General features: G+C 40.0%; 1 protein-coding gene across 2 annotated transcripts in view; it reads left to right on the top strand.

The window, feature by feature from the left end:
* LOC121642867 (protocadherin-1-like) overlaps window positions 1–15716 on the top strand; it is a 249334-nt gene that overhangs the window by 130561 nt on the left and 103057 nt on the right. For both annotated transcript variants that reach the window (XM_041989887.1, XM_041989888.1), the window contains exon 4: window positions 12612–12831. In XM_041989887.1, coding sequence (XP_041845821.1) covers window positions 12612–12831 — 220 coding nt within the window. The remainder of the gene's footprint in view (window positions 1–12611; window positions 12832–15716) is intronic.

Genomic DNA, 15716 nt, shown 5'->3' with positions numbered 1-15716 from the left:
TAAGTAATTCTGTGTTTTTTTTTTTTTTTTTGGTGTACTACCCCTTTAATGCTGTCGCCTTGGAGCTGGACGGTTTCTGGTTTGAATCCCAGCTGCTTCTTTCTGTGTGGAGGTTTTTCAGGTTTCTGACGTCTTCCCTCAGTCGTTTTGTGTTATCCATACCTGCCTGACGGTTTCTGATTTGGTCGTGTATAATCAGAGTTGTCCTACATTTGCCTCCGTCATGCTTATTATTGAGTGTTGGCTGAATTAAAGAGCCTGCAGCGTGTGCTTTCACAACCAGCATCAAGTATCACATTAATAATCTTATTTTTTCATCTTTCATCTGCTGCTTCCAGACTGTTTTAAATGTTTTTAATAAAACGAGGTTCCAGCTGCATGATTTATTGATAACATGATAAAAATGAGTTCTTCCAGAATTTTCTGCTCAGTTTCGAACTCCGCTGAACATGTTCACGTTTACGGTCATTTGCTTTTATTTATTTATTTCCAAAGCCCATCTGTGGAGCCCTAAGCACACAGACCGGAGGACATAAAGCTAGGGCGTATTTGCACAGGCCGATTACTTCATATTTGGTGTTCTCATTGAAGTTTGTTGCAGCAGGGTGTGTGTGTGTGTGTGTGTGTGTGTGTGTGTGTGAGGAGATGTTTTTGTGGTTTAGAGTTGAACTTCTGAATCAAAAGAAAAAAATGTAAAAAACAGAGTGCAAACAAATTTTTTCTCTGTGTTCATGTTAACCTCTGAGGTTTAAAACCAGACTTATCTCACCACCTCACACACACACACACACACACACTGAGTGTGTTTTGCATGGCTTCATTGTGTCTGAGATGTGATGGAAGCTCATTTCCCGGCTGCAGCGCTTTCATTTGGATTCATGTGGGAACTTTCCATAGAAACACAAAGCTGCTGTTTGTGTGCTGCTTCACTGCCTCTGCCGCTCTGATCAATGTCCGTTATCAGCCATCAGACTCCATCACTCCCAGCTTTCAGCCCTTTAACAGCCATGCAGTGAGGAGAAGGTGCTTATTGGAGTTTTATGTAAATATCTATATACTTTTCTGGAGAATTGTGACCAGCTCTGATTCAACCGGTTCAACACTGATGCTGGGAGCTGGGATGAAAGGTGGAGGTCCAGTTCAGCCTGGAGGTTGATGTCAGAGATCAGCGATGGAATAATATTCATTTTGCATGTTTTCATCACTGGAAATAGATGATAATGGTCTCCATGTCAACCAATGGACACCATGTGAACAGTCTATGGTTTTTTTTTTTTTTCAAATAATTTTTGTCCACCATTAAAAACAAACAAACAAACAAACAAACAAACAAACAACAACAACAACAACAAAAACATCATTATCTGCATACTGGCAGTCTTTTTACTGCTGGTTCTAGTATTAGCAGCAGCGAATGAAACATAAACATTCATATCCTGAAAAATGCTGCTGGTCTTCTGCCAGTGGAACTCTCCTCAAACCTATTTTATTTATGTTATTATTTACTTGTTTTGTTTTTGGTTTTAAACACATCTAAGAACATATAAACGGTGTGCAGACATCTTGGCTGAATTTGGGTTGCTAAATTAGAGGAATTTCAGTAGATGTCTCGCCCTGTTTAAAGACTGTGATTAAACATTCAGATTTAGCCCAGAAATCTGCAGAACTGCTGTCATAAATGAAAAACTGTCTGCTTGGAGAGAGATCCTGAGTTAATCAGCCACATATTTACACAAACCACTACCAGAATACCATGCTCCGGTATCAGGGAACATTCGGTGTATTTGGACTTCCCCTCATGGATTAAACTTTAACGTTATGAACTATTCATACATTAATTGATAAAGGCTGAAAAGTTTGGGCTAAAAATGGTTGACGTTTAGGTGGAGAAATTCAGGACACATAGACTGAAATGAGGTTTTAAGTTGGATGTTTGAGGACAACACAAGTCGGTTCAGTCTGTGTGTGTGATGGCCGCTCTTATTAATGCTCATGTGTAGCTGAGGATGAAAGCAGCTTCCATGTTTTTCATTTCCATGTCAGGCTGCAGTTGTGGACAGATGTTCTGCTTCTCTGTCTACACTGTTTATATGTGAAAACACACACACACCTGCTCTGCTCAGTGGTAGGCTGTTTCCCAGCAATCTGCACCTGCAGCGTCGTACTTGCAACCTTCACTCTGCGACACAGAGAGGAGGAAAGATGAGGAGAAGAAGAGTAGTTATTCCAAAGAGGCAGAATAAGCTGTTTTTGCTGCAGGGAAGTATCCTGCTGTGCACGTTGGTCTTTCTATAGTTGTGAGGACTCAAATAAACAGTTAGTTGTCTGTAATTTCTTCTTAAAGTTAACTGGCACTATGCAGCTGCTTAGCATCTCCCTACACATAAAACACAAACAGTAAAGTGTAGTCAGATACTGTACACTCACCGTTGACTTCATCAGGTCCACCTGGTTCACCTCCTGTTGACACAAATATCTAATCAGCCAATCATGTGGCAGCAACTCATTTCATTTAGACATGTAGTCATGGTGAAGATGACTTGTTTAGGGCAACAGTGACTTAAATAAGCACTGGTTCCAACCAAGGTACACAGAATACCATCTCTCAACACATAACATGTCCAACCTTGAAGAAGATGGCCTACAGCAGAATTGCAGGGTCACAATTTGATGGAAACAGCATGCAAACATGGATCTGTCCCGCTTTCTCTCAGAAAGTCATTTTTTGTCTCAAGTCACTTTTAGTTGTTGCTGCCGTCTGGTCTACTTGCATCACTGGACTGCAATATCCAGGGAATTTAAAACACATAATTCACTTTTATCTACCAGGATTTTTAGCACTGATCTTTAACTTAAAATGAACAAATGTTTTGTCCCTTTCCACTGGACAATTACTTAGCTGTGCTAAATTCGGCAAAATATGAACATTTATTCAGATTAATAATATATTCCTAACATATGAAATAACTAAGGGTTTTTAAGTGTCTATTAAAATGTTCCTGGATCCGCAGAGTTGTAAGAAAACTTTTTTTAAACTAATAAAGCAGTTACAGCATTTTTTTTTTTGTCAAAAAATTAAATAGTAAATCATCACAAAATCTTAATAATTACATTTACAAAAGATTTTCAGAATTGAAAAAAAAAAAAAACATCTTTCACAATATTTTAATTAATTTAGACCCAATACTGACAGCTTCAAAACATAAAGCTAATATTAGTAAAGCATCAATAGCTGTAGGCCTAACCTATTTTCTAATTAACAAACTGCGTTGTTTTTAGCGGGTCTAACGGTTGATTGGACTCAGTTTGACATTCTCCAGGGAGGGTCTGGGCAAAACCGGCAGTTTATATAAACATCTCACTGTGTTCAGTATCTTCTTCCTCTGAACACATTCAGTTACTGACAGTTTAATGTTCACATCATTTTAGCAATAAGCTAACTGTGATGCTAACATAGATGCTAACATCAAGCTTCTGTGTTGTGTTGACTGGTATGTTGGTAGATGAAATTAGATGTGGTGGATTCAGCATCCTGGACTTTTATGGCACAGATGTTGCAGTTTTGTCCTTCTTTATTTGTCCCCCTTAAGATGTTTTTATACCCAAAAGTTGTTCTGAAAGGTGGGGCAGCAACAGGTGAGCTATCCAGGGCTGCCTTTGTTTTTATTGGATGTGTATGCATGCACATCTGTGTTTGTGTGACATTATCTCAGTGCTGATATGATAGTTATTGTCATAAGGCCAAATAGAGTCTGAAGTCAGTGTATATGCGAGTTAAGAGCAATTCGAGTCCCCATCCTGCCTTGTATCAACGCTTCAGGCTCCTGCTGCTGGTGGCAAAATGGTGTGATGCACAAGTACAGACGTTCCGCTAACTGGAAGGCAGCCCTCATTAATAAAATCTGCCCTGCTTCAAGTGGAAATGTCTTTGTAATATTGGTATTGCACATGTTTTCAAAATGATCAGTATACTGTGCCCATCTCCTGAACCAGTGTTTGCCTTCAGGCTGTGGGACGAAGAAAATTTTAGTCATCCGACTAACATCCCGAACGCCCCCAGCTGTTTGGTTTACGATCACTGAAAATAAATAATGGCAGATCCTCACATTTAACAAGCTCCTATCACACACATTTACATTCATGAGTTGCAGAGAACTGGGTGGTTTTTGGGTGCCTGGGGGAAATAAGGAAAATGACACGTGGTGTGAGGGTGAGTCGAGGCTCAACAACAAGTTTCCACCCGGATGGGGAAGGGGGGGGGTTAATCCCACACTCAAGATGGATTTGGACAAAGTGTTGAATTATTCATATGACGGTGGTGTTACGGCAGAGAGGTGTCCTGTTTCTGAAGGTGATGCTCAGCGTTTCTTTATAGAAATGTTGAATTGAACCTGCCGATACTTTTATTCATTGTGATATTCACACTTCCTCCTCCTCGGCCATCTCTTCGCCTGTTTTTCCACTCCTCATTCATCCTCCACTCAGATTTTTCACAGTGTGGAATTATCGCTGGCTGTCGCCCTGCTTGTGGGCTGAGTGTGTGTGCGCATGCCTTAATAAGTGTGTGTTGTTAGTGTGTTGGTTGGAAAGTTTGTGCGCATGCATACATGATAAGGGTAGACTTTTATAAGCATGCACAATGCAGCCTCACACACTCTTATCTCCCACAGAGGGAGGTAATGAGGATCTCTCTGCCTCTCTCTCTCTCTCTCACACACACACACACATGAACACACACTCAGTTATCTTCCTCTTCGTGTCTCGGCTGACAAACACCCAGCGAGGCGTCCTGCGTTCCTCCTCTCGCTGGTTTTTAATCATCTCTGAACAATGTGGCCCAGAGAAGGCGCCTCCTTCTTTTCCTCTATCACCTCCTGCAGGATTCGGAGCAGCAGGAGGAAGAGGAGGAGACCTGGAACTTCTTATCAGCCTGAATTCACACCTCACCTCCGCTCACTCCTTTTTCCCCATCATCCCACTCCTCCTGTTTCCTTATTATCATCCATTTACTCCTCTTCCTCCCTTCTTATCCCTCTCATCTTCCTTAATTCTGCCTTCCTGCATGATGGATTCTGCAGCATATTCATGGCCTCTGTGTTGCCTCACCCCACCATGCTAATGAAGGTCAGTTATTACGGATTCAAGGAAAAGTGGTTCATCATGCCCTCTTGTTTTACATAAAAGTGCACCTGTGCACTTTGCCCGCAGACGGCTGAGCGTTGGTCAGCAGAGAAATGATGGGAAACTTCCGTCAAAGTGCAGCATTAACAATTTGCTGCGGAGCAGGTTGGACGTGATGAAGCATTTTTCCTTGAATTCTCACTTATTGACCTTCATCATCATCACTGTGAACTCACTGAGGTCCATGATAAGCGGAGGGAGGGTGAAACAGCATTAAAAGGAGGATAAAATGCAAATGAGAACACGTCATCAGAAAAAGCACTGCAGATCCAGCGCTAATTATTTCATATAATAACTTCTTTACAGTCCTCTACAGAAACATTCTCATCTATGAGTTTAATGTTGAACCATTTTAACAAGCTCCTCATTTGCAACTAAATTTGATGAAATTTACTTTTTTTTTCCCCCCCTCCACTCTTGAATTAACTGCAGCAGTGAGTCATAAACTCATTCACCAGACTCATAACATTCTCATCACTGGACAATTTTTTACCATCAGCTTCAAGCCCTGAAACAACACACAGTCACCTATCAGCCAGAACATTATCACCACATGGATGGTGTAGAGAACGTCCTTCCTTTTCTACCAAAGCACCAAAAGTATGGACCCCATCAGAGCCAGACTCCATCAGACCTGGACCTGGACCAGACTAGTCATCATTTATCAACCATAATGGTAAAATTACATATAGTCTGATTTCTGTGTTTTATTCTTTATTCTATAAGATAGATGTTGTGAGGAAAAGCTTGTGATACATTTATGAAATATTAGGTGTTGCATAACTTTCCATCTTGTCTGGTTTCATTGTCACTGCAGCTTAAACTGCGGAAGTATGCACATTTTACAATATACCTGTTTTTGCACGTCTTGTATGTGAGTCTTTCCCCATGCAGATGGCTGTGTGGACTCAGAACCAGACTAAGACATTCTTGCCGTTGTTCTAAGAATAAGCAGAGAAGGTTAAATTCTGTTATTCTGAGAATGGAAACTAGACTTTCCTGTTTTGCTAACCACAGCCCCTGTTGCTTGTGTGTGGTTAGAGGTGTAGCTACGTGTGCATTTTAGAGTCTGACTCAGACTCATACAGCTGACTTGTCGACTGTGTGACTCTAATTTATTCTGAGCTCTTAATAAATATTTAATTTGATTCTTACAGATTTGTGTGATCCTTGGTAACTAAAAATCCCTCAACACAATCGTGCACAGAAACTGATCTAAATCCCATCATTGAAATAAAATAAAGAATCTGCACGTTCCACGCTGCACCATCTCCACATCCGTTCATGGTAATTTGCATTCAGAAATGCCCTCAATTGACCATATAAGGTGACAACACATGTTTTAAGAAATCACACAAGAATTGATTATGTCCCTCCTCAGAGCGATTCTACTGAGTTTGAAGTTTAATTTTCCTCATTTAAGTTTGGTAAAAGAAGCGCTACTGAACTTTTGCAGCCCCCCCCCTCCCCTCCCCAACGATGGCTAATTCAGCATCCGTCTTACATCCTACCTGTACTCTGAGCTCTCTCCAGTCAGAGTCTGATTTTGACTCTTGTCACTTGCTCTGTGATCTTTTTTCCTCTCTGCCTCTGATAACGCCCTCTTGCGTTTCTTTGCTGAATCGGCCATGGCACATTCACAACAGCCTCGGGATGCTGCAGGGCAACGACGGCTCCAGGGATGCAAATGATTAATGGCTCTGTGCCATCAAGTGAGTCAGAAACTTTTATGGTCAGAAAGTTGATCTACTTAAATCATTTATTTAATCAGGAGGAAACTAAATGAGCTTTACATGAATGGAAATTAAACAGCTATGAGTCAGCAGCACTGTTCTTAGATTTAGACACATTCCTAAAGTTTGAGGCGAACTGTTTTCACATTAAAAAAAGCACAAATCAGGGTGTTAGTACAGTTGATAAATGAGGGACCTGGACTCTATCAGACCCTGTAAGCTGGACAGTGGAGTCTCCATGGATCCATCACATCTGAAAGTTTCTCGAGTACATCTAGATTTGGATGATATGAAGACAAAATCAGCACTTTGAACTCATGCTCCTTAACATATGATTGTTTCCCGGAACTGTTTCTGGCTGTTTAGAGATGGTATGTCAAAATGAAATCCACATGATTAGCAGGAACAAGGTTTCCATGTAGAGCGCCAACCCATCAAACTGCTCCACCTTCTTCCCAGATAAACTCAGCCTGACAGTGATTCATTTTTAGGAATTCTGAATGACATTTGAGTGTCTTATTTCCCCAGAAAATAGTAAAATCAAATCAAATTTAAATTTTTCCCCTTGTCCTCCCCAAAATAGTGGGTGGAATCTGATCAAGCTACTGGAACAGACCAATCAGAGCAGACTGGGATGTTTGGGAAAGGGTGGTCCTTCTTTTTTCATGTATGAATGTGAGTATGCAAATGGTTCTCTGTGAGTCTTTTCACGGGAATTTTGTAGTTTTAAATGTTAAGTTTGTTTGCCTTCAGTTAAAACATTTTAATAATAATATAATACGATTTTCTAATCTGTGAAGGAACCAGTTCAGCTTATCTTCAGTCCTTCTCTACGGAGGTTTTACCATCGGTTTGGTTTTGGATCTGTTTCAATGTTTTAAAACTGTTTAAATTTTTAATCCCAAGCAGAAACTATTTCTTTCTGGAGCCTCTCAGCAGTTTTTTGGGGGCTTCATCCCTTCACGAAGCCCAGCAGTCTGCAGGTGATCAGCTGCAGAGGGCGTTTCTGCAGACCCGTTGCCTCCCTGAGGTTCAGGGTTGGATGCTTGACTTAAAAAATAGGGCAGCAAAAAACATCGATGCTGGTTGGGCGAACAGAAGCTGTTTTGTTGTCCGTGTGACGGGGATCTGGAGCATGAGGACATTGTGTAGGGGAAGGAGATGGCGGAGGCAGATGTTGAGGTTGTTCTGGATGTTGGTCGGTCCTATGTTCCTCCCCTCTGATCTGCTCCACTTTTTCGTAGCACAACCTGCTGAGACGGCATTTCTATTTCCAGCAAACACACAAACGCACGTACAAAAATGAGAACAAACAAGGTGTGTGTGATGTTTGGGTGTGCTGGAGGTGACAGGCAGGTAGGAGAGGCATCCAGGTGGTTTGGGCTGTAAAAACAGATGTGATTTATTTCCTAATGCTCACACAGCAAACAGAGCAGAGGAAGCAGTTATTAATAACCCAAACGGCCTCACTTTGCTCTCTAAAACACACCTGAGCTGCCACGAGGCCGCTGCAGGGTCTGGAAAAGGAAGAATTTGCTTATGGCGAAGGTTTTTATTTGTGCTGGGAACTCCTGACAGCTGAGTCACATTAAATTCAGGTTTAGCAATGACTGACAAACTCTGGACCGGGAGAGCACAAACTACACATACATACATCACACATACTACTGATAGGCAATACCAACATTTTGACTTCCATAACAATATCATTAGTTTATTGTACCTTTTCATTCATATAATTACTGATACATTTGCTTCCTTAAAGAAAAATCCCACCATTTAACATTGTGCATTATCTTTATTGTAAGAGCAATATGAATAAAATTAATAAACATAACTAATTAAAAGAAATGCTTTTAAAATTATAATGAAATATATCAATGAGTAAATTTACTAAAAATTAAATGAAAATAAATATTTTTAAATAATAATAAAAAATAATTAGATTACATATTACAATAAAATCAACAACTGTCTTTTATATGAATGAACATAGTCCTCAAGATCCTGCATTGAATTAGCAAAATATTAAAAGACATCATCACTAACACGAGCATCATCATCATCATCATCATCATCATCATAATCATCATTATCTTGACATCTGATAGGCTACCATAATTACTTTTACACCGGAGTAATACACCTGGGTTGATTTTCACATGAGATTTATTGCCTAGAACCTTTTAAAAGTGAAAACAAATGGCATGTTTGGTATTTGCACATTAATATCATGATAATTTAAAAAAATGATTGCATCCAATATTTTAACCAACACATTTTTAAGTATCGATTCCAGAGTTTTGATACACCTATCCCTAACACATACTAGGTAGTATGTAGTATGCATACTGTGTACTATGATTGTTGCTAGCATGTAGCTTATTTCATTGCATGCGACTGCATTTTAGCTATTTTTCCATTTAAAAAACACACCTAAACATTGGCAGAGTTGCATTTATCCTGTTTGCACTCATTTAAAATATTTTTAAATGTGAAAATTAATGATAAAACTTGATATGACTATGATATAACTATGATATATTTACTTACCTGACACAGAAATGATGTCTGCCTGATCATGCACATGCAGAAGAATAATGGGTGGTAACATAGGATTAAGAATAACAAAAATAAGTCAATTAAATTGTTCAGTTTTGAGACTACTGCAGGAAATTGCATGTATTGTAGCATGCTGTGTAGACTGGACATAGTTTTCAGATCAGTGGACTATCCAGGTACTTTTCACACATTGCAGATTTTGCAATATTTGATGAAATTTAGTCAAATCAGTGAATATCACTAGTGTAGTCTGCAGCTGGAAAACAGCCAGTTTTGTTGTAGACATGGTACAGGTTTCTGTGCAGCAGAACAAATAATCTATCAGATTAAAGTTGAAGTTTTCGGAAACACAACAGTTGTGTGGTAACAGCATGCTGTTATCAGTATTTATTATCTATACACGGATTTGCACAACCAGGTATTTGTTTCATGTCAGCGTCTCCTAACAAGTCCTGTAAACACTCCCGTCTTGTTAAATCAGACACAGTAAGCCAACACACCTGCAAAAGAATAAACTGAAACATGAATTGAAACCCTTTCCTTACATAACACATCTGGGTTCTGCCAGTACAAAAATAAAAACCGTGACCTCTATGTGTGCTTCCAGTTTCAGCCGTTCTTCTGGGAGGGAATAGCTCCTGCAGGGAGTCCAGTTATTTCTCAGTGTTTGGATGTGTTCACCTGGAGAGACGCCTGTCGCCTCAAGCACCGGGGATCTGGGCTTTTCATGCCGTGACACTACATTGTGTCCACACAGTTTAAAGGGCAGCTCCACAGCGGTTTGGAGTTCTGCACATTTCCATCACTCTGACATTAATATTGCAGCCTTTCCCTGCATACTGAGCAGTATCAGATATTTTTAAATCCTTTAGCAGAACCTCTCAGACTGCTTGGAATGCAGCAGTTAGACCCATCATCCTTCAGCAACCACAATTTGTGAACTGAAGAAGAAATTAAGGTATCATTGAAGCAGAAATGTGATTGGCAGGACCGAATCGCAGCCTGGTAGGTTTTTGTCAAGCCGCTGCGAGTAGGTGAACGTTTCAGCTGCTTTAAAACGTCAAGATAAAGGTTTGAAAAAAAGGAGCCCAGAGCCTCTGTGTTCCTGTTCTGAGTGCAGCTCTGCTGGTTTTACTGGTTCGGGGGTCCTGACGGTGCATGGTTGCCATGGTGATGGAGTATCTGCCGAGCCATGGATGTTGCTCTTTATTAGCCCAGGCTGGTCTGGTGTGTGTGTGTGTTTGTAATTGAAACATTTGACCGTGCATTGTGTGTCTTTGAATCAGGGCAGCTTGTTTGGCAGCACTCATTGTATTTGCACAGTGTGTTCTTGTGTGTGTGTGAGCAGTGTCAGTGTCCCTGCAGCAATATGAGGAGGCTAATTGTGTTTTAATTACAAAATCATCAAGTACATAAGTCAAACAGTTACCTTTCACACACAGAAAACACAGTGAATTGCAGCAGGGAAGAGTGTGTTCAACACGATTTTATGAGCATACATTAAATATATATTCATGTCTACAAAGCATCACATTTCATATGTGATCAGATTTCTTGTTTTCAGAAAGAGAGAATAATATAATGAGTGACCAGGGGCCTTGTAGTTGGTGGGTGGTGCTTTAAACTCAGCAGGATGTCACTTGTTTGAAATATCTGATGTGCAGACTGCATACAGCACACTTGCATATATGAATATCTCTTTACTATATTATGCTCTTTACTGAGCAGACCTTCTTGCAGCATTGCGCTTTCATGTTGTAACAGTTATTTAAAATTTTATTCTTTTTGTGTTGATGAAGACAGTTTTATGCTTTTAAGAATATGCTATTGAACCGTATGTCCTTTCGCATGGTTGGTTAGTGCTGCATTAAGAAGTGCAGGTCCGTTAACATCCAGTTAACGGACCTGGTAAATCACTACCCATGACTTATACTGAATTGTGTTGAATTTGAATTAATGCTAAATAAATTTTCATCAAAATTAATTGTGTTGAGTTGGATCAAACTAAACTGAACTTGCATTTCAATTAATTATCAGCAGAAAAAAACTATGATTTAATGAAAATGTGGATAACAGGACCAAGCTATAACACTGTTACCAAGTTGCTCCATCTTTATGGTGCTAATAAAGAGACACAACTTTCCCTGATCCAACTGCTTATGGGAAATTAGAATTTACTACTCTCCTTAATATGATGCCTGGTCCTATTTGACATTTTTGGTCATTGAATTGAAATAGCTATGAGACGGCTTCATTGGCTGACTTTTCAGTCCCGTCCAGTCAGTTGCCAACCTGACGCTCAGCTTAGCCAGTAGCTGTTCCACTGGGTTGCTCAATGAGATGCATGAACTGCCAATGTCTCATTTCCCACAGCTAGTCTCACAGTAACCAGTGCCAGCTTATTGTTGTCCCCATCAGTTGCTGTCTTAGCAAGGAATGGCCTCCAACATCTTCTCAGGAGTCTTAATTTTCTCCAATTTACTGCCCTATACGTCTTTAGTAGTCCCAACATGACAATCGGGTATAAATATTCCAAAGCATTCAGCCCGTTTTTGGTGCACCCACGTGCATGATTGAGGATAGAACAGACAATAGGCACCTGTTAAAAGTGTTAGACCTCAGCCGATCGGTTCATATTGAATAAACGTGACTTTAATAAGTGAAGCATATCAGTTAACTGGCAACATTTTAAAGCTTGTCGATTGTTCTCTCAGACTGATCAATTTTACTGGCTGTAAAGCATCTGCTGTTGAGGTCAATGTCTTTGGCTGACTGCTTTGTAAATGAAAACACTGGGAAGAGTGAAGATGATCAATCCTCCATCCATTAGTTATAACCATGGTACTTTGTTAAGGATGGATTGAGATAAAAGTTGACTGGTCTGAGCTGCAGAATCAAAGAGAAAACTGAAGTCAGACACTTTGATAAAAGCGCACACATGATTAAAAGTGTCTAAACGACTTCTCTGTGGTTATTTTTATGGTCTGGCTTCTACTCAATGTCTTTGTTAATTTGCATCATCTTTATCAGATCCAGCTGAAACTGATTTCTAATAAAAACACTTCATATGTTAAATTTAACTCAACTTTACCCTGTAATATTTCAGACAGATCTAATATTTTCTTTTTCTCACAGCTGCCCCATCGCCGAGTGACCTTCTCCACGTCCAATCAGGCACAAGACCTGCAGGATGCATCTCAGCACAGCTACTACGACAGCGGCCTGGAGGAGTCTGAGACCCCCAGCTCCAAGTCGTCATCGGGGCCACGGATCGGGCCGCTGGCTCTGCCAGAGGACCACTATGAAAGGACCACCCCTGACGGCAGCATCGGCGAGATGGAACACCCAGAGAATGGTAAGACCAGATGGAATTCCTTCTCCTTGTACTCCCCTCCTCACTCCCTCCATCCATCCATGCGTCATCTGTGAGAGGAGCAGACTCACAGGTTAAAAAAAACCACATCAGCGCTGCTGGTTTTCACACACATTAACACTGTTTTCATTCACACACACTCTCACACTCACTCTTTGTCAGCAGGAACTCTAACATTATACATTTAATCAAATTCCCACAATTCCCTGCACTGTGTATACCCTCGTTAAAGAGGTGCGTGACCTCACAGCAGCACAACACTATCAATATGCAACATAATAAAGTCCCATGGCTTAACAAATTAGCATCCCACTCATGTAAATCTTACTCAGTCCAAGCCTCCATCAGCTCCACTGACACACCCAAGGAGGGAGGCTAACAGGAAACATGCTAACACAATACACTGCTCTTTATCTTCACAAGTTAGCATGTTGTGAGTCTGTCATCATGTTAGCAGACTGATATTCAATGTCATTTCCTATATTTTGCAGTTAAATGGCCAAGAATGTCTTTAAGATATTAACAAGTTGTGAAAGACGCAGTTTATGGACACTGAGATATGCTAATGATGCTAATATCTCCATAGATACACAACAGACTGGAGTTTAGCTTTACTTTTGAAGCAGGCTAACCCAAACAGAAACACTAAAACTATAAGCTACAAAAGTTTTGATATACATACTGTAACTCATAGAAACATATTTTCACCTTATTTTCCCTTTCATCCATTTATTAGTTGTTATTGTTTTAGTTTTGATTTTTTATTCATCAGCGGGCAGACAGATGTAACGGTTGACAGATTTCATGCCACAAGTCTTTTAGAAATTAAGCTTGAGTTACTGGCCAGACGTTTTGCTCGTACCACGGCACCTGGACATTACATTCATTAGAAATCAGCACAGTTGCTAATCATTCCTGCTGCACCAGTTGAGGTGCCAAAAGAAAGTAAAATGTAGATTTCATACATGTGAGATCCAGTTTACTGGTCTTACATGAGGTAATCTGCAGCTTTTTGTCTTCTTGTATAATTTAAATATGAATTCATTACAATGTTCTGAATTATTTAGATAAGATTTAGTCTGTTAAACAGTGGCTATGTTTCCATTACAGTTTTTTTGCAAAGTACAACTGCGACTTGCAGGTGTTTCCATCGAAATGTTTAGCACTTCAGTTCTCGTAAAATCTCTTCCTGCAAGACTCCACTTTAAGAAGTAAAACTCTGCCATCACTGTTGTTTGCTACCAAGGATGGTGGTTAGATTTTTTCTCTTTAATTATTTGTAAAATGATTTCCCCTCCTCCATCCCTACATACTGTGCCATCTTTAATTCCAATGAACTGGTCACATGATCCTCTATGTCCGGTGACATGTAAATGCAGAAACAGTATTTCCATTACACTTCCATGATATACTTATATATCGACACATCTGAAAAAACCCCTCATGAGAGCGTAAAAACGTTTTAGCAATATTTTTTCAAAATGTAGGTGTTTCCATTATCTGGCTTTTTATTGCGATATTTAGGTTTTGTTCAATTCTAGGGGTAATGGAAACGCAGGTAGTGAGGACTTTGTGTTCAGTCATCGAATCAATGCCCTGCTGGCTGCTGGTACCTCCTTTGCATCTGAATGGGGAGAAAAAAACAGCCATTGATAGTGATTAATACATCTAACATCTACAGTTTCCCACTTTTTGCACATTTGAAAAAGCCCCATTAAAATTTCTAAAGCACAAAACATTACAGTTCATGCATAAAAAACAGTTTATCCAGGTTAAGAACAATAAAGCATCATGTTAGCAAAATTCACAAAGATAAAGTAAAAAGAGAAGTGTTAAAGCTAGCTGTTTGCTTCTCACAACCATACCTTTACATTTAGATCATGAAGCACATTAACAGGTGGCTTAAAGTGCTTGAGCTCTAATTCCCTGAGGTTTAAATAAAACAGCTAATTTACTGACATTATGGAGCCAAATGAAACGGACATGAAAGCACTTCACCAATCTTTTCTTACTCCTGTCACTGTTCATTGCTCTGCTATGGTTCTTTACGCCTCGTTAACACTTATGCCAATTAAACTGACTGAGGTGAACAAGTTGAAACAGACAGAGGAATAAAAACAGAGAGAGAGAGAGAGAGGGGTTCACTTTAAATGTCATGTCTATCTTCTTTTGTGAGGGTAGGACCAACTGTGTTCCTCTCATAACCCACGGGTCACACATAGAGCATCCGTAAATGCAATTATTCACAGCTGCTTGCACGCCCACGGGATGCTGCTACCCCGTGTATGTATGTGTGTTGGAGTGAAGGAATAAGTGGCATCGTCACTCACTCAGAAATGAGGTCAGTTTTGCGTTGAGTGTAAGACTGGATGATGGTGTTCGTTTTTACACTTTGATCGTGAAACATGTTTGAGCTGAAGGGATTTTCCCAAAGAAGTATGTGTTTGTGTGTGTGTGTGTGTGTGTGTGTGTGTGTGTGTGTGTGTGTGTGTGTTGTCTGAGTAGAGAGGTCAGCAGATTACAGCTGGTATTCTGAGGATTAACGCACCGCCACAGATACACTTTACTCCCTCACTCTTCCTTTCTTTTGGATTCAAAACTCAAACCTTTATGATAAAAACAAGGGAAAGATTGATTCCTGATTCATTCTGTTGAAGAAATCTCATCTTCCGATCATCCATTTCTGCTTTATCAAAACATTTTACCAAGTAGCATGACATGGTCGCTAGAAAGAAATGTTACCAGATTTATGTCTCTACAAGCGGCTAAGACAACTAATCTCTACATTTTTTTAACCTCTCCAGGTCTTTCCCCAGGGATAGGGGAATTTTGGAGGGACCTTTTCATGACCCTCTCTTTCCACCACA

Source organism: Melanotaenia boesemani, chromosome 7 (assembly GCF_017639745.1).
Source record: "Melanotaenia boesemani isolate fMelBoe1 chromosome 7, fMelBoe1.pri, whole genome shotgun sequence".
Taxonomy (NCBI): Eukaryota; Metazoa; Chordata; class Actinopteri; order Atheriniformes; family Melanotaeniidae; genus Melanotaenia; species Melanotaenia boesemani.
The sequence above is the reverse complement of the archived record's forward strand: the minus strand, read 5'-3'. Positions and strand labels throughout refer to the sequence as shown.